This window comes from Metarhizium acridum, assembly GCF_019434415.1.
Source record: "Metarhizium acridum strain ARSEF 324 chromosome Unknown scaffold_574, whole genome shotgun sequence".
NCBI lineage: Eukaryota > Fungi > Ascomycota > Sordariomycetes > Hypocreales > Clavicipitaceae > Metarhizium > Metarhizium acridum.
This window is the reverse complement of record NW_027094044.1, coordinates 534,673-553,154: the sequence shown is the minus strand read 5'-3', so window position 1 is coordinate 553,154 and position 18,482 is coordinate 534,673. Positions and strand designations below refer to the sequence as shown.

Genomic DNA, 18,482 nt, shown 5'->3' with positions numbered 1-18,482 from the left:
TCTTCAAGCAGAACATCAAGCGCCGATAGCACGTGTTCGTGTTAGTGATTCACCTGGAGCTCCGTACCGACGACAGGCTCAATGGCTTGGTGTCGTTGAATGGGTTTCGCCAAGTACAAACGTCCTAAAGAGAAATATAATCTCGTCTAACATGTCCTAGACCGGACTGGCCCCCAAATTTTCAAAAGCCAAGGCGGACGGCTTGACGGCCTAGAGCTCGAAAACAGTGAGTGAAACCATCCGAGACTCAAGAGCAGACAAGCACTACCTGGCTTCAACATGCAATCAATTGTACATATGCATCTTCCTCCCCACAGACTAGGGACCGGGATCTACGTGTAGTTGGGAGCGCGGGCCCCAGGTTCTCTTGGGTAGCCGACGGCACCATTGCCCGCATGCCAGCAAAAAGACGTCAACTCATTTGCCAGGACTGTCGCATTGTCGGAGGAGAGCGAGCCCTGGAATCTCTTCAACCAACTGTGTACTGTATTGAGTGCTCCGTAACTCTGCACGCCTTGGGAACATGTGGCGTCGATGCACTATATGCCGTCCGGATGGCGATTGATGTCTGTGGTGAAAGGCAAACATTGATGAGGCCAAGACAACGCTCGACCGGACAGCCAAGACTCTTGCATCAGCCCGTCAGCCCGTCATCAGCCAAGGTTCAGGCCCAGGCCGCCACCTCAGAGTCACCAGGTAACGTTTGGTGGAAGCGCCCCTGTGCCGTTCTGGCAGTTCGCCCGATCCCATGTCCGAATTTGTTTGTTGGTCATGGACCAGCCCCTCAGCTGCACCAAGCGGGCTTCGAGCTGTGGATGTTGTGTTCCACTGAAGACGCACGCCATGCCGCAACTCGCTCACTTGGACTAGCCACGAGTCACCGGCATGGCAACAGCAAGTCTGGCTGGTCGTCTCGCACGGTGAGAGCCCTTCGCTGCCGACTAAGTGGACCATGATACGAAGTCCTCGGTCGGTTGAGGAGAGGAGCCATGCCGCCCGCGCTGACTCTACTTCACGTGTCCTTGCATCAACTAGGGCCCCTGGTTCAATGGTTGGATTATTGAACAGACTGGCACCGTTATTCCCACTTGCTTGAGCCATTGGCACCACCCAGGTACGCGAGGTCCGTCGACTGGTCCTCTGTTACCCTTGTCATTCTTTCAGTCGAGAGGTCCCGCTTGCTCTCCAAGTTCTCTTTTATTACGGAGTAATTTCCAATTGTCTCTCCATCTCTTGTCGGTGTTGGTTCTGCAGCAAATTTTCCTTTTGCAATTGCTAAACAGCCAAGCTAAGACCTCGTTAGAAATCAAGCTGCCGAGCGGTTGTCTATCTGTGTTAATCGACCGTCTACTTGCTATCGCTGACTCACACCAAACGGTTAGATTGGTTTTTGGAGGTAACAAGACCATTTCATGGTTGGCAGTCATGCGAGGATACCATCTGCGACTGTCGGGGCTGATTCATAGATGATGCATCATTGATGGTCATTGCGACTGGAACTCTCTATCGTGGCGCACGCGGTGTCTTAGGACACGGTGGTTGTTCAGTCCTCGATCAAAATGAAGTTTGACAAGAAAGCGCTGCTGGGCTCCTCTTTCTTCTTCACATGTTTTGTCTATGCAGGGACGGGAGCGGGTATGTTCCGTCGGGACCAGATGCTGGCGCCTTCATATGGCGTCTCACCCTCGCGTATAGAACCTAAACTAATCGCGATGGACATGTTTCAGACCTCTCAAACCGCCCTCAATATCCGCGTAGAGTGCTCAATGCTACGATTAGTACTTCCGAGCAAAGCCTACAACGACCTTCATCAGACCCCGCTACAGTGTCATCATCGTCGGCAAGCCATCTTATAACCACAACCCCAACCCCGTCAACCACCACTGCATTATCACAAGGTAGTCCTAATGGCTCCGTATCACTTGGCTTGCCTTCCCAGCAAGACCCATCATCAAAACCTACCGATTCATGGCCTTCGGAAATAAGCACTCTGAAGACCAGATCAAGGAGCCGCTCTCAAGTATCCTCTTCTTCCTCAGTTTTGTCATTAACATCAAATCTGAGAAATCTCATCGCATCAGCCACAGCACCAAACTCTTCCACAAGCGATGGACCCTTCTCTACGTCACGAGAGAGGCCTTCTGGAAATGCGCCATCTGATAAGCATGGAAACACGAATAATGGCACAGACAGCCTGCTTCCCTCGAGAACGAGAAATAGGCATCCAACCTGGTCCACCCATGCATCCAATCACACCATCACTGGGACGGGGACGGGGACTCGACCTCATTCAACAAATTGCAACCGTGTCAAGGCCCAGACAACAGTGACGATGGAATGTCCAATAGGATTTGACATGTGCTATATACCTGGCGAGCCAGAATCTGCGGATGAATCTGTCTCAACTTCAACAATCACGAGGAAATGTACCCTATTGGAGGATGAAGAGGAGCCAATGACGATTTACTCGATTGTTCACACTAAGACGGTGACTTTTTATGGCAATAGCACTGACTATACACCACCATACTCAACAATCAAGACTCCAGTGTACTGTTTAGATTTCGAAGAATCGCCAGCGTCTCCAACGACAGAGGGACAAATTCCCGAGGTTACCCAAGTCGCAGCAGGAACAACGACGGATTATTTCAGGTCCCTTACGCCATTCATACGACCAAAAGTCACCTTTATCACGACAGACAAAAACCCCTCGGTCGTGTTTCCTTCTGACCCTCCACCCAATTACAGCGCAACATGGTCTGATCCATACCCAAGCCCGATAGTGCACAAATCTGTGCCACCCCAGGGCGATCAGGACGATCAGGACGATCAGGACAATCAGGACAATCAGGACAATCAGGACGATCAGGACGATCAGGACGATCAGGACGATCAGGACGATCAGGGCAGTCTTGGACATCAGGGTGGCCTGGGACGGACGCCTGAGGGAAACAATCAACCGCGACCCACGTTTAATGTCACAGCAAAGGGGAACGAGGTCATCATAAACACCGAGACATATAGTTCGTTGAAACCAGACCAGACCACGACCGTCAGCGTTGATGGCGGCAAGTTCACGATTTATCCCACAGCCATTGTCGGTGTAGGAGGCACTGTTGCGAAACCGCCTCCTGCCCCGACTAAATTCGGCGTCCCGTCGCCGACAAAGGGCACCGTTGGCGGACTAGACGTGTCCTTGTCCGGCTCACAGGTTGCCATTGGCGGCGTTACGATGACCATGCCGCCCCATGGCACGACGACGAATATACAGGGACAAGGCGTGACAATCAGCGCAAACAAAATTATTGTCGGAACAAGGTCGTTCAAGTTCAATCCGGTACAAGCACCGCCTGAGTCCGAAGTTGTAGTTGCGGGGGGCGAGATGCTCACAGTCGCGGGTAAAAGCGTCGTGGTTGTGCATTCAAAAACAATCACGTACGGACCCGACACACCGGCCACCACCGAAGTTGTCGAGGGTGACACGGTCGCGATTGGTCCGTCAGGCGTTGGTGTACATGGCCTGGTGCTAGGCGGCTTCCAAGCCAACGAGACAGACACGAGATACGAGATCATCGGCGGAGCGACCATAACCAAGATTGCTCCTTCCATCGCCATCATCAATGGCAACACGTTCACCGTCGGGCCCGGCTCGCATCTCACAACCACGGTGATTGCCGGCCAAGGGTTCACACTCGGCCCCATGGGTGTCATCGTGCCAAGCATCACCCTATCGTACCCATTTGGTTCGACTGTCGTCACAACCATCTCACCGACGGGTACCTGGCTCAATACGCTTCCCATAGAGACGAGTCGTTCCCCCCAGGACGACGATCACGACAGCATGGGTCCTTTCATACGACCAAGCCTGTCCTGGGCGGGCGTGGCACTTTGCATAGCGACTGGCGTTTTAGTATTTGTATAAACATGTTTGATCTTTATTTTCTTTGGATATACAGTGAAGAGACCCCTTTTAACTGGTGGGTCGACACGAATCAGACCATGAGGTAATGAACCGGGACGGAATTTTGCTTTTTCTTTTTTTCTTTTTTCCCGTCTTTTATCCAACCTCGGCCCGTGTCTTCTTTTGCGGCGTTTAAACACAGACGATGGTGGAAAAGGTGCATTGGGGATGGCGCATCTCCCTGTTGGGCCATTGGGCTGGTTTATGTATGAATAAATAACATTGGACGGCTGGGAGCTTGTCCCTGGGACCCTAATATATCAACCAACTACAATAGGTACTTGCTTCAGTGGCTTATCCTTTCTGAAAAGGACTTGCACTGAAGCAACCAATGAGCCGGACACCCATCTCACCCGTGTCTCGGGACAAAGCATCCCGCCAGTCTAAGCCGCGACGCGCCCCTCGAAAAATGTACAAAGGGGGGCCACGGGACCAACGTAATTGGAATTCAACTGCGGTTCGCTCATGTAAACCGTGATATTTGCCGCAATATATGGGCCAGCCGGGCCTGGCGCGGCCTTGATGTTCAAATTTTGGCCCAAGCTGCAGCGGCTGTCCTCACACCACGCCTACCTAGTCAAGGCTGTACGCCATTTACCATGGGCCATTTGACATGACTGTGGACGTGCGGGTTCCTTTTCGCCATCCCCCATCTGGGCATGCAAGTCCCATGGGCCCGCGGCACTTGATTTCCGAGCCGACGGAGCTGAATCAAAATTCACTCGGCAGTATTCTGCACGCCGCTAGACTGTCTTGCCAAGGACAAGAGACCAAAAAAAAATGACGACATACTCAACCTGACGTCGGGATTCGCCCGTCATGTAGAATCTTGTATTGCCCGTGTGTAGTATGCGGCACATCAATCCTGGCCGCAAACACAAGCGCACGAGACGCAATCAACGTTGTAGAGCAGAAAACAACAGACTGTAAATTTAAACAAGGCTGCTAATGTTGAATTAAGCACAATGCGTTGAATCAAACCATATCTACTGCCTACTAATGCCCTTCCCCTTCCCAACACCCTCCGTATCCAGGGGAGGGAAGTCACCCTCGACATGCACACCTAGCCCTACTTCCTCATGCTCCTGCATACTTAGACTCATTGCCAAGGCAAGATCTTCGTCTTCAGGGTTCAACTTGGATCGACCCCCGTTGACGGGGGTGTGGCTCGTTGATGCGGGCGAAGTAGATGTCGAACGAGATCCCTTGGCTTTCTTCGTCTTGACTTTGATTTGGATAGGAAAGTGGAAATCGCCAGAGGAATTACCACGCGGGGATTGACCGACGTCATTCACGCCTTCCAGCAGCGAGAGCCGAATCGCTTGCTGGATTTGCTGCTCGAATTCGCTCTCATCATTGTCGGTCACGCTGGCTATGGGAGGGCTCACATCCGTGACGCTGGGCTCGGGAGTGATGGTGTCGACCGAGCTTTCGCTGATGGATGATGCTGTGTCTAGACTTGCCTCGGCAGCAGAGTCGCTAGCTCGACGCTGTTCTTCCTGGAGGTAGGCCTCCTCGGAGACCATTTCCGCGTATCGAAGGGCCTCTTCTTCGGTGAGGTCGCCCAGAGCGCCAACGCCAAAGCGCTTACGGAGATGCGCCTGCTCGCGGGCGCGGGCTTCATTTTCACGGCGGAGCTCTCTTTCTTCAGCGGCAATGTACCCTGAGACTGTGCCGCCAAGTCTGCGACTGGCAATGCGTCCGTGGATATCGGAGTGTCTGGCTCGACGCTTCCGACCTGTCGGGTGACTAGCTGAGCTGTACGTCCAGTACCGAAGAAATGCGCCAAAGGACACCACGCCCCGCAGGACCGTTGGGTCTGGATCTAGATAGATGGCACCGACTGCCGAATAGTTTCCCTCCCGAAGCGTTGGATTCATGGTCATCATGTGGCGCGGCACACGGCCATTGGATCGCGCATTGAGAGTTCGAATAGGCTCCAAAGTCGACGCAAGGGGATCCCAGGCTTGCACGAGGCCGTCACTTCCTCCATGGACCAAGTACAACGCTGACACTGCAAGGCACGAAATCTCAGGAGAATCTGTGTGCAAAACACGCAGAGGCTGCGCAGCTTGGTGTCCGACTTCATCGCGAGCATTCCATACCGTAATAACACCAGTGTCAGTGCCAATCGCCAGGAGACGGGCTCGACGCCCCGGAATCTCTGTAACAGCCTGCTCAGCCTTCCCCGCTGATGTCTTCGTGGGGGTAGTCGTAGACGCAGTGACAACTCCAGGTGCAGGAGTAGACTCTCCTGCTGCGTGCAAGGGGTCCTCGCTGAGCGTGAGCAGAGAGTGACTCGAGCAGTCTAAACTGCTAGCGGTGATATTGACTGCCTGTTGGCCGCCTTTGAGCGCAAAAGCGGTACAGTTCCAGTCGTGCAGGCTGGCTGTAGACTGACGCTGCGGCGACATGGGCGTCGGGGGAGGCGGGTGCGGCGATTGAGGCTCCGGGGTTGCACAATCCATTGCCGCAGCCATTTCCGTCGATCCAAAGAGCGATGGCCGTGGTCTGATCTGTGCGATCGCTGCAGAACCGCTTCGTTTTGGACCACTCTGTTGGTGTTGCACTACGGGCGAAGCCAGTGACCGCCAGTATCGCAACACTCGAGCGGGTGTTTGGTCAGCAAGTCCACAGTCAATGACAAAAATGCCTTCCCCGGCCCCTGCGCCATCATCGCCGGCGAAATCAACCTCGAGCCTTCGTCTCATATCCCAGCCCTCGCATACCTTGCGAAAGTGAGACGGCTTGTAGCGAAGGTACTTTTCGATTTCGCGAGCTTCAGCTGCGAGTTGCTCTTTGCTAAGGATCATGTCATTAGATGGTGAGCGTGGCGTGTAGGCTCCTCGCACCACATTCTTGTCCAACTCATCCGGTCTGGCAGTGCGCCTAGTCGACTCCAACAGGTGCCAGTATGCTGTCCTACCAGCAAGCCATGCATGTCTAATGACATCGTTTCCGTTGCCGCGATTGAGTGTAGTCACGGGGCTGTCTGTTAGATAGTAGACTTCGCCTAAAGCATTAAGAGCTACGGCCCAGACTCTGAACGACGACCTGCGCTTCACACTATAATTATCATCAATCTTGAGTGAAATGATTGGCACGCCGGGGCTGAGAACCCATCGGGCTGTCATGTCGCCATTGGCATATCGTGGACCATTCGGATCGCTTCCAAGTGAGTAGGCGGTAACAACGCCCAGTGCAGAACCCGTCAACATACCGCACATAGACTGGGTGGCGGCTGGAACGGCGGGCGACTTTGCAATCCACAAACTGCAAATGGCATCTGACATTTCTGGAATCTTGGGTACATCTGGGTACGTGTCAACTACTCCAGTGTCACCACCAAGGTAGCGACCACAAGACTCATTGACGCCTCGAAAGTGAGCGCGACCGCCTGGGAAACCTTCGCCTGCTATAACACCATACGGTTGACTGACATCCATGACATTGGGGACAGCGACGGGTCCGTCTCCGAGACCATAGGGAACAAGATTTGGCACCACTTCTTCCAACTGGGCAGCCGAGAATGGGTCCTCAAGGCCCCATTTCTCAATCTTGCCGCTTGTCGGATCGCTCATGGTAGCAACACCAAGATCACCAGCTCCCTGGATGGCGCGCGGAGGCCGCTTGCCGTTGGAGAAGACAGCATGAATATTGGTAACCAGCCATGGGAGCTTTGAATTGTATGTCAGGACAGCACTCCTACGCTTGGAAGATTTGCTTGCTCCTCCGGAAGCACCAATACCACCGGAGCTACTTCCGGGCTTGCCTCGTGCCAAACTTCTCATCAGCCGAGTTCGAAACAGGTACTCGCTCCGCCAAGTGGCAAGAGGGGTTAGGCGGCCAAAGTAGCGTATGTCAGATCGCACGACATCAGAGGTCGACCCGGCCCAGAGATCAGCGGTTCTTTTCGTAGACGTTGTATCCAAACAAGTATGCCCGGGGAAGTATCGCATGAATGCCATACGCCATGCATGCGGGGTCGTCACCAGCGCATAGAAACGTTTCGATACCAAAGCCACGGCGGCATGTGAATCAGGATGCAGGTGTGATAATATGTGTGTCAGAATCTCTGCAACGGCCAACAGTTAGCGGAGGAAAGCAATGGCGGATGGCCGTTCTGCTAGCTGTGATGTAGCCGTCATGATAACAAGCGTTTTCTGTTGACAAAACAAAACCCAAGCGCAATAACTAACCATTTGGGAAATCTGTCATTTGAGGGCCATCAGATGAAGCAGAGCGTCGAATGACCTTGAACCCTAGAGCTTGCCTCGGAGTAGGCGGCGTAAGGGCGTTTTCATAGTCTGAAACTCTCTGACCGGCAGTGATAGGGCGATTTCGACTCGTCTTGGACTTCCCGTCAAGACTCAATCCACGCAGTTTCTCATCGAGCTTATCAGCATCGACTGCATCGCGAGGTTCACGGCCAACGTCCGACACAGAGTGCGGCGAGGCGCTGTGTGAGTCACGGCTAGAGCTTGCGGAGCGGACTTGACGGATGTCGCTGGACCCATGGTGAAAAAAGCCATGTTGAGATGAGGAGCTTGGAGCTGGAGTGTTGTTGGACTGAGAAATCTGTTCTGAGGACTCGGATGGCTGTCGTTGCATATAGCTAAGCGCGGAGAGAGAGGTGCGACGAGTGTTTTGGCTGTGCACGACTTCTTGCACAGTCCGTAGAAAGAATCAATCGGAGAGCGTTGGAGGCGATGGAGAGAGCTGAAGATGAAAACCAATTGTACGGTACGGTTGCGATGGTCTTGTGTGTGATGGGCCGCGAGAAGCGAGGATTATGTCAAGTAGAAAAGAATGGGCGCTTGAACCGAATGACGCGACTGCCACACCGTGGGTATCGTATGCATCCGCAAGTGCCTATTTTACCGGTATAATTCCGAAAAGGGGCTAACGAAGGAACAAGCTCATAAACTCCCATTCCCATGCCGCCATGGCGATACATGTCAGTTCGAATATACATAGCACAAGCCATATTCCACTTCCTTCGCTTTGCTGTTTCATTCATTCTTTACATCAGCGCGCATCTTGGACTGGTATCATAACCCTCGTGACTTGACCGCCTCTTGTCAGTTGTCACCACCCTGTCGTGCCCAATTTTGTCTTGCGTTAAAACAGGAAATGAAATCATGTGCCCGGCAGTCTATCTCTCTGTGCTTAACCTGGGCGGCATGTCTGCTAATTTCAGGCTTCCCATCGATAGTAATTTGATTGTTGATTTCATGGCTTGTATAGCTGCACATCAATATTTCCCGTGAAATACAGCAGACATGGGCTGCCTGGCTATTCTTACGCGCTCAGTACTAACTATTGCATGTGCTAACAGGCCAGGCGCACGCATTTGTTTGGTGTAAATACTACTTTCCGGTGGTGTAAGTCAGGGCATCCCTGCAAGATAAGAAGAACATCTGCCATGTGGCATTGAGCCGCGGCCTAGATCGGCACCCAAATGTCCGGTATCATGAGGCAACAAATTTATCAACGCTGTCAGACTGATGACCTCTTGGAAAGTCGTGGCGCGGCTTATTGAGGCGACAGGGAGACACCATACGAATGAAAATCTGTGTGCTGCCTGGCCGTTCAGAGCTACTTTCTTTTTTCTTTTTTCTTTTTTTTTTTCTGTTTTCATCACCAGCTACCAATTATCATAGTCTCGGTGAATCATCCTCAGGTTGTGGCAAAAAACCATTGATCCACGAAGCCCAGTTCCCCGGTACCATGAAGTTATTCCGGAAATACCAATCCATCATCGCGATACCATACCGAAGATATTCGCATCTCTTTGCCGAGCTTCAGCCACCTGTGTTACTTTGCCAGCAAGTCCGCAGCAACGGAACACACCGGTCAAGCTTTCAGCACTGACGCTCGAGCAAGTTAGACATCAAGAACGTGGCTCTTCGGGCGGTGCGAGGGAGAGTGCAGGGCGTGTCGTCTATCTGTAGCTCCAGACCCGGGCAAATGTCTAATGTCTTGGACGAGAACCGCATGGTTTGGACTTGGGAACTGGATCCCATTTTCGGGCTGGCCTGTCCACTGACCACTTGGCCAGCTGCCTGGACCCCAACCCATGAGCTTTCGTGTTATCGCATAGTAAAAGCCCCGTAGTGTATTGGCGCCTGGGTTCTCTTGAGTAGGCTGCAAGTTAATTATTCTTCATCTCACAAGATGCAACCGGGCAGAAGGTGTGTAGATTGACTGTTTAACGAGAGACAAATGGAGGGAACTCGTACTTGTGCCCCGATAGGAATGAACTTACGCAGCACTCTCAAAAAAAGAGCCATGGATCAAGGGTTGTAATGCGGAAGTCATAAAGACTGAGTTTCCGCAGTCTTGTCAGATAGACCTTCTCTGCTCTGCAAATGCTGCCTCTGACCTCGTGCGTGAGCCTCCGGAGTAGACTGGCGTTCCGACTTTCTGGTCAGGATCGTGACTAGGCCACAACAGCAGCGCGGTGACGACATATTCACCAGTTGGTGGGACCTGTTCTTCACTGTGCCGTCGCTGGACTCACTTTCGTCTGTTCAGAAACCTGGAAAGTCCCTCCCTGTTCCCTGGATCATGCATGTTGCTCAGTGGGTGGGTTGCATTGGCTTGCCTGTGCGTTACTGACGAACGAGGATAATGTATGCGGAGTTGGGAGCCAAGGGCAGCTTCCCAGAGCCAACAAAGGGAAAACACAAGGCAAATAATGTCCGCACCAGGCACAAGTCTACCATGGCAATGGGAACATCGGCTGTGTCCAGACGAGAAGAAAGCTACTCACGTCCGGTGTCCGAGGACGCCCGTTTGCCTATGATTTAACACTACGCGCTCTCCGGAATTCAAAGCCAGAACTTGTCAAGGGCGGGTTATGATCAAAGCATCAAGGCTGAAGTGGCAGGATTCGTCCAAGTCTGTGCTATCCATGTTTGGAAGCCTTGGTTCACTGGACAATGATATGTCGATTGTGGCCCATCCCAGTCGCATCTCATAACTTGGCGCAGCAATCTACTGACATGCATGCCTCCACGGACCTTTGACTCGGCAGCTCATGACTTTTCTTGATGCCGACTTGCAGGCGCTGCTCAAACCAATGATACCGGGGCATTTAGCCCTTCTTCAGTTGGAAAATGTGTTTGTGCATAACCTTGAGCCTTGCAAGGACACGCCCCGAAAGCCTGACGGCTCAAGGAGGGACGGGGCAGGCGGAAGCATCGTGAGAGGATTTGATGAACACCTTGTGGACCAGCAGCAAAGTCGTGGTCCATCTACGTATATACCAGCGAGGACGGCAAAAAACGCCAGATTTTGGCTTGGACGAATCACCTGCCACTATTGAGGCAAATTGCCGAGAGCGCGGTACGTCAGCGCCACCCGCTGAGTAGGTTGTATGGGTGGTAATAAGTTCTCATTGGCAATGGCATCCAGGAGAAATTCGTCTACCAACAAGGCAGTCATCGAACCAAACGTCAAGGGCCACTACTAGGAATGTGGCATTCTGCATCTTCCATAAAAGTGGTTGAAACCATCACCAAGCATTGGCCTAGGTGGAATAGATATTGCTGCAAGACAAGTCCTGGCAGTCCAGTACAAAGTCGCAAAGCCCACTTGTCATAAAGCACCATGCACTAAAGAAGCCTCACTGATTGTCAAGGTTTCCCCATTTCGAGAGGCACGCCCGCAATTCCGACAAGCAGTTCGGGCCTTTTGAAGCTGGTTGTGAAAGTCACGCCGTATTAATGCACAACCGTGGCAATGCAATTGAGGCAATGGGACCACATGCCCAAAGGCTGTGGTGCAGGACAAATGTAGGACCCTGTTGGTGAGAATTGATATATCAGATTTTGGCACCCAGCACCGCGTGGTGGTCGGGAGCTATTTCAGTCGTTGAGACATCAGACACCCCAGCTTGTCAACGTGGAGTCTGCCCAGGACCCCCTTATCCCCGACCCTGAAATACTGCTCCGTACTCCGTACTCGGTACGAATACAGAATACGGAGCACGGAGTAATTGTGCGCGATCTGGCGCTCGGTCGTTCGGTCCTCACTGATGCGGGATATGGCAAGCTGTACGGAGCACCCCGTAATCCATACTTCAATAACGATGCATTGAAGGCGGCTTTGGTTCCGTTAGCCCTGCTAATAGAGACCATTTCGTTTGCAAAGCTTGTCCCTCGAGTCGGCAACCACCTGGAGCGAGCAAAATCATGGACCAGAAGGCGGCTTGAGCGTCTAAGGTTTTGAAGCACGAGGCAAGTTGATGAAATTTGAGAAGGTCCGGAGTAGTGAAACACAGGCTTTATTAGTGTCGGCTGAGGGACATGACAGCCGAGGCAGGTGGACGCATGCGGGCCGTCTGATCTCAAGTTGACTAGACAGGAAGCGAAGCGAGAAGTGATTGCATCCAGTGTTTGATGTGGTGAGGTGTCGAGGAAATTAATGATGCAAAAGAGCAGGCAACAAGCTCCGACTCTAGATGGCTCCTTCCGCATCTGTAGCAGGATACCACACAGACTCCTGAGTTTTAGCAGCCAAGTAGTAATTGATAGCGTTACTGGAGTGTGGAGTACCCGGCAAGTAACGCACAAAGGCGGACCGTAGGCTGTGGTACGGAATTGCGTTTTTTAAGTACGGTATACATACCTAAGGTACCTCGCGACACAGCATCTGCGGAAGGTGCTCCGTAGAATATTTACTGGAAGCTCGGGTTCTCCTTCCTTCGGACCAGACGATGGCTTCTGGTGGCGTCGACTAACCTAACCTCCAGGGCCGTCAGCGCTGAGGTCTGTCGTCTCAGGTTTTTCGTTCTGCCCGCCGTAATACACCAGTGGCATGTGGTGTTTGACGCCTCTCACCGTTGAGCACATTTATCATGCATTCCAATCACGAATCCCGTATTCCATGCATATGACGCAAAAAACATACAATGCATACAACACGGTACTGTCGCTAGCCCCCCATACTGTGCGACTTCCTTACAGTACAGCAGATGTCTCTACAGCTTCGAGTCGCTTCACAAGTCACCATGTGTTGAGCAGACCATGCGTCGTTCGTGACCAACCCCCTGCATCGATGCCCGTCCCTCATCTCTCTTCTTGTCTCGGCTGTCCAGAAGCAACAACAGTTGGCCATGTACCGGATGAATTGCGGCATCCTGACAATGCACCACTGCGGGCTGAGACTGCAAGGGCTATTGGCACCAGACTGTCGGTTGCTCCCCCTCCACCAACGATAAGAAAGCAGCACCCTCCATCTACCCGGCTACATTGATGCTACTTGAACGAATAGATGAGAGATGGGGCGTTTGGCTGGTGGCCTGATGGATCCTGGTGGGCTTGCCAGCACATCCCTCTCGGACAACTGCCAAAGGCCCAGCAAAGACTTGCCTGCCCGTGCAGAGAGTACTGCAGTAGTAGCTCCGTCCCAGCGGTACCAATGGCACGAGACATCGAATCCCAGAATCTCGGGCCCAAAGACAAGCTATTGTACATACGGAGTAGCTAGACGGCTGGCCCACACACCCGGACAGCGTCCGTCTCCGATGCTCTGGTTGGGTCCATCCCTGCTCTTCCAGGGCGGCCGCGATGAGAGTGAGATGAAGCACGACGTTGATGGCGTAAATGTTCCAAGCATTCCTCCGACGCAGAAGGGCACAGCTGGACGAGACGCTTGGCCCTGCCGCTTCTAGTAACAGCGCTGGCTGCCAGACGGGATGGTGTCGTATGCCGTCGCCATCAGACAAGTCAGCCGTGAACCGCCGGTCTCTTCATTCCTGGAAAGGCCAAGGCGTCTCGCGGCTGGCCTGCGTCTTCTTGGCTTGGGATTTAGCGTTGGCCTTGGGACGCCAGACTTCTATCCAGGTAGATTGAGGTCCGCTTTCTCTCTTCCTCCCCACCACCATTCGGTGACCCTGGCGCTGCCGCCCGTCATCAAACGACCAGCAACCAAAAAGAAAGCCACGCAGCCGGTCAGCCAGCAGGCTGGGTCGCCAACCCACTGGAACCCGCTCATCGGTATCGTCCTGCTCGATGGGCTCATGATGCGACTCCACACCACGGACCACAACCACAGCGCCTATTGCCACTTTATGCATAGTACCGGCGCAATAGATGCAGCTCCTGCAGCTGCAGAGTTCTCTAGTCTGTGTGGTTGCGTTTGTTTGCCAGGAGCACACGTCCAGTTTATCGACTGGAGACAATTTTCGCGCTAACTAGCTGCCGCCTCGTCCGTTCCGTTGTGGTGGGATTTTCGGTCCCAGGGTCGCCATCGTCACTCCACATGCCGCTCTCCTCAGTTTACGCTTCATTTTCGTCCTTTTTTGTCTCCCTCTTGCTTTCCTGCTCTAATCCTTCGAGTCCCTTTCCAAGCACTTTCTTCTGCTGCCCATCTGGTACCTTGACCTCTTGCGCCTGTGAAAGCGGAAAAGAGAGGAAACTCGGGAGCGCTGTGTCTTGACCCTTCAGAGTTTCACAACTATACAGAAGCCGACGGTTACGTTTGGTTCACACGCCCAACTTTATGCCAAAAATTGACATCCGGAACCCAGAGACTGTCAGGCCCGAAGTACAACATTTTTATCTTTGCCTTTGTTACCTAATTTTTGAACGGGTCTTCAGCTCTCTCAAGCTCATTGCATGATTCAAGCTAGAAACCGAGCAACCCAACTGTTCTGGCCGGCGACAGCACTCCCACCGCCTGCTTCTTGCTGGCAATGAGTCAACCCGTTACAGGTACGACTTCAACGCCGGGGCAGGATTTGGATGGCAAGGGAGTTGGGAGAGTTATTGCCAAAGTTAAGAACGCATTTAAGTCTGACAAACGAGAAGCTACCGCCCCGAGCTCACAGACACCTTCTTCTCCACGGGACGACATCCGATCAGATGCGAGCCAAGGATCAACGTCTGCCTCCACGGTACCCAAACTGAAAATTCTGGAGGAGCGTGCGAAGAAAATGGGTGAAAAGTTTGGACTGGTCATTGAATCATCCGATTTATTAAGCCACTCTCCAAACGAAACGGTTCTGCGAGTAGACAAACCTATCCGGATGCGCGTACGGCGCACTTGCCACCGGTGCAACACGACCTTTACAACTGGGAATGAGTGCACGATGTGTCAGCACGTTCGATGCGAGAAATGTCCCCGCCATCCGCCCAAGGAAGCTGAGGGGTGTCTGGCCGATCTTGCGCAGTTGGGGGAGGAGCTCAAGACCAACAAGGAAAATCCTCCAATCATGCCCGACTATTTCTGGGGTGACGAGCGAATAGAATTAAAACGGCCAAGCAAGACTGGAGGGCAGGATTTGGTCCACAGAAAACCTCGACAGCGTGTTAGGAGGACGTGCCATGAATGCCAGACGTTATTTGCTACTGGTAGTAGAAAGTGTGAGAACTGCAACCATGTTCGTTGTACTGATTGCCCACGGGATCCGTAAGTCCTACCACCTCGTGCCTGTTGAAATACGCACACTTGCTAATACTCTTGCAAAAGGCCCAAAAAGGACAAGTACCCATTCGGCTATCCCGGTGATGCGTTTGGACCAGATTCTGACGCACGATTCGAGTGCAATTCTTGCGAGGTGGTATATCCTGCTGGTGCCGAGGACGGTACTCCTTGCATAATGTGCGGCTTGGAAAAATCTGTCGAGTCGCCTCGAGCCTTGCCACGAAAAGTGCAGCCTGCTCCCGACCTGGAGGTTCTCAGCAGACTACAGGCTAGATTGGATAGACTAAGAGCAAAGGACTAAATCTGACATGGTAATTTGGCTACTATGCAGGCTGCAGCACTATGTAGGATGTATCCTTGACACGACACTCCCGACGAGCAGTCTAGCGAATAGTCTTTGTCTATTATCACGTTCGAAACGACAGCAACGACCTTGATGACGACACTTAACTTCTCTTTTCTTTCTTGGTTCATTTTTCTTCCCCCTAATGCAGGGCATCTGACGTGGCTTTGACAAGGATTCATATGGATTTCTTGGAGCACACTACCCTAGGAGTCATCGGCACTTCGTTTTATCCATACTGTATTTCAATGGCTCTAGGAGAATTATCCCATGGCAATTGTGCCGAATTTTTAGACGCGGGAAACGGGCACGGAGCAGGTAACTCTATTTTTCCGCAAGTCTTGGTGCGATATGGGTGGGGTTTGGGTACATAAAAAAGCATGAGCAAGGAGTGATCTACCGTTTTTATATTAGTATATTCTCCGTATATAAATTAACACCAAGTCAGATCGATATCTGCAGCCACACCTTTGACGGTAAACTCCAATACCAGCCAGCCTGCTGACACATTGCGGCCAACGACTACCTACCCAAAACAAGTCTTCGGGGCCCTACCCTTGCACCTGTAGCCCATCTTCCTTGATAAGAGGCTCCAGCGATATGGTAGATCCCTGGGGCACAGAAGCGCCCAGACTGTCTATCCTATTCGCCTTTCTGCCTATATAACCACCGACGCCTCCGTCCATACGGTTATTCAAGTACGGCACCTGTTCATCCACCTGCCCCCGCGCAAGGGCCGCATTGAAGGCCGCAGGGTTCAAAATGGGCATCAGTCGATGAGAAGGGTAGAACCGTCCCTTGACGAACTGCTCGTTTAGCGTGAGGTTCTCCTTTACCAGCACCCAGCGCCGTGGCTTGGCGGGGTTAAGCTGATTACGCCAGGACGTCTCGTCCCTCAAGGCAATGGGGAGCTGGTCCTCCGGCATGATGCTTGACGGGGGCGAGTCGGGTTTGGCCAGCCGGTACACGTTTCCGCGGAAGAAGACGGCGCCCGGGTATTCCTTTTTGGTGAATATGTACCGGAGGCCCATTATGGACGCGTCGCCCAAGGAGGGCTCCGACGGAACGGGCTTGATGCGCAGGCAGTCGCCGATTTCGATTCGTTCGGCGCCGAAGAAGCAGCCGTAGTAGGGGAAGGTGTCGGCGTTGGGGTCTTCGGAGAGGGGACACCAGAGGGAATAGGAAGCGTCGATGCGGGAGGCGGCTAGTTTGGAGGCGTCGAGGGCGAGGAGTTCTCGCTTGGGGGGCTCGTTTGCCGACGAGTGGAAGAGGGCGTCCCAGGGAACCTGGTCGAATGGCTTGTCCTTGAGCTCTGGGACGGCGACGGGCGGGACGGAGAAGGCGTGGAAGGGGCGGAGGTCGGACTGGGGTTTTGTGACGGGTTGTTGGGGGACCAGGGCGTGGCCGAGAGGCAGCATGGTGTGAGTTGGGGAAGATGGGTTGGGACTGGGTGAGGCGACGATGCCGAGACGCCAGGTGTTGCCGTTTTGGTACCATGTTAGTTCGCCGGCGCGGAAGAGGAGCGAGCCTTGGAGGGACCAGCGGACGGGTTGAGGGGGTTGAGGGGGTTGAGGGGGTTGAGGGGGTTGAGGGGGTGGTTGTTGTGATGGTGGTGGTGTTGGCTTCGGTACAGATTGTTGTGGTTGTTGCGGTGTTGGCTGTGGTGTATTGGAGTTTGATCGAGAGGGCGCAGCTACTATTAACTGACTCGTGGGCTTGGTTGGTGTAGATTTTGGAGTTGGCGGTTTGGTAGCTGGTGTTGCGGACATGGTGGGAGGAGTCTGCTTCGGCTGTCCTGGGATAGCAGGCAACGGAACAGGCGTGACTCTGTGCGTGGCAGCCGGGACAGGAGCCGGCATTGGTGTATTCGACAAGGACTTGACTCCGGTGCCAGACGCAGTAGCTGCTGATGCGGGGATGGGCGTCTCACTGGGTGTGATGATGAGAGTGTCTTCCACCGACGCCGCGAGCTTCGCAGGATTGGGGAGATTGCAGTGTACGCAGCAGCAGTCCTTGTAGTCTCTGGACGCAGAGAGCAGCCAGATGAGGTGGACACCGAATTCCTGCGGGCTCTTGTAGAGCTTGGTTTTGATGGGATAACCTGACACCCAGAGATGTTTGGACTTTTCATACAGCCAGTATCCCCTAGGAAACTGTACGTACCACGGGTTTCCTTCTACGTCTTTAGTTAGCCTTTCCTTGTCCGAGTGTAAAGAGCGGGGGAGGTATTGCGCACCGTCGGGATTTGGTGCGAGTTCCTGCTTGAGTAGGATTCCTAGCTTTATCCGCCACTCGATGAACCGGGGATCGTCTTCTGCCAGCCGTGTCATCTGTGGCTTCACACGGGGCGTCTTTTCAACTGTCGCCGCCGCTGCATCCTTGCCAGTCTTTTTGGGGGCCGTATTCATAGAGGGCCAGTACCCCGGGCCTGTGTCTGTGCCGTCGCTGCGAGCGACGCGGACGACGTCAAAGTCTTTAGTGTCTGCTGCCATGGCCGTAGCTTTGCGGCCTGCGGGTATCTTTGATGACTTGTCCGTCTGGATGTATGTCTCCGACGGTTGGGAAGCTAAGGACTTTGTGTCTTTGAGCCCCGTTTATATCGAGAACGACACCCTCGGCCCGCCTCCAGTGGGTTGGTGACTGCTTTGTATGCTTTGATGCATCAACTTGCGAGAGTTGGAGGGAAGCCAGGTTCCAGGGGGTGGAGTGAGATGTGCTACCCTTCACGCTGCTAAAGGATCGAAA

General features: G+C 53.2%; 4 protein-coding genes across 4 annotated transcripts; 2 read left to right on the top strand and 2 right to left on the bottom strand.

The window, feature by feature from the left end:
* Nucleotides 1–1,119: 1,119 nt before the first annotated feature.
* On the top strand, nucleotides 1,120–4,864 carry J3458_020609 (uncharacterized protein). The gene is made up of 3 exons (XM_007815907.2): nucleotides 1,120–1,241; nucleotides 1,304–1,635; nucleotides 1,728–4,864. Exons 2-3 carry the CDS (start codon nucleotides 1,560–1,562, stop codon nucleotides 3,920–3,922), a joined length of 2,271 nt encoding a protein of 756 aa, XP_007814098.2. The 5' UTR covers nucleotides 1,120–1,241; nucleotides 1,304–1,559; the 3' UTR covers nucleotides 3,923–4,864.
* On the bottom strand, nucleotides 1,136–8,772 carry J3458_020608 (uncharacterized protein). The gene is made up of 2 exons (XM_007815908.2): nucleotides 8,161–8,772; nucleotides 1,136–8,036 (listed from the first exon to the last, which is right to left on the bottom strand). Exons 1-2 carry the CDS (start codon nucleotides 8,570–8,572, stop codon nucleotides 4,948–4,950), a joined length of 3,501 nt encoding a protein of 1,166 aa, XP_007814099.2. The 5' UTR covers nucleotides 8,573–8,772; the 3' UTR covers nucleotides 1,136–4,947.
* Nucleotides 8,773–14,663: 5,891 nt separating this feature from the next.
* Nucleotides 14,664–15,695, top strand: J3458_020607 (uncharacterized protein; the record flags this gene model as incomplete). Its single annotated transcript, XM_007815909.2, has 2 exons — nucleotides 14,664–15,379; nucleotides 15,440–15,695. 2 exons carry the CDS (start codon nucleotides 14,664–14,666, stop codon nucleotides 15,693–15,695), a joined length of 972 nt encoding a protein of 323 aa, XP_007814100.2.
* Nucleotides 15,696–16,288: 593 nt separating this feature from the next.
* On the bottom strand, nucleotides 16,289–18,229 carry J3458_020606 (uncharacterized protein; the record flags this gene model as incomplete). The annotated part of the gene is made up of 2 exons (XM_066122132.1): nucleotides 16,289–17,913; nucleotides 17,974–18,229. The coding sequence occupies 2 exons, from the start codon at nucleotides 18,227–18,229 to the stop codon at nucleotides 16,289–16,291; spliced, it is 1,881 nt and encodes a 626-aa protein (XP_065972758.1).
* Between the last annotated feature and the right edge of the window lie 253 nt (nucleotides 18,230–18,482).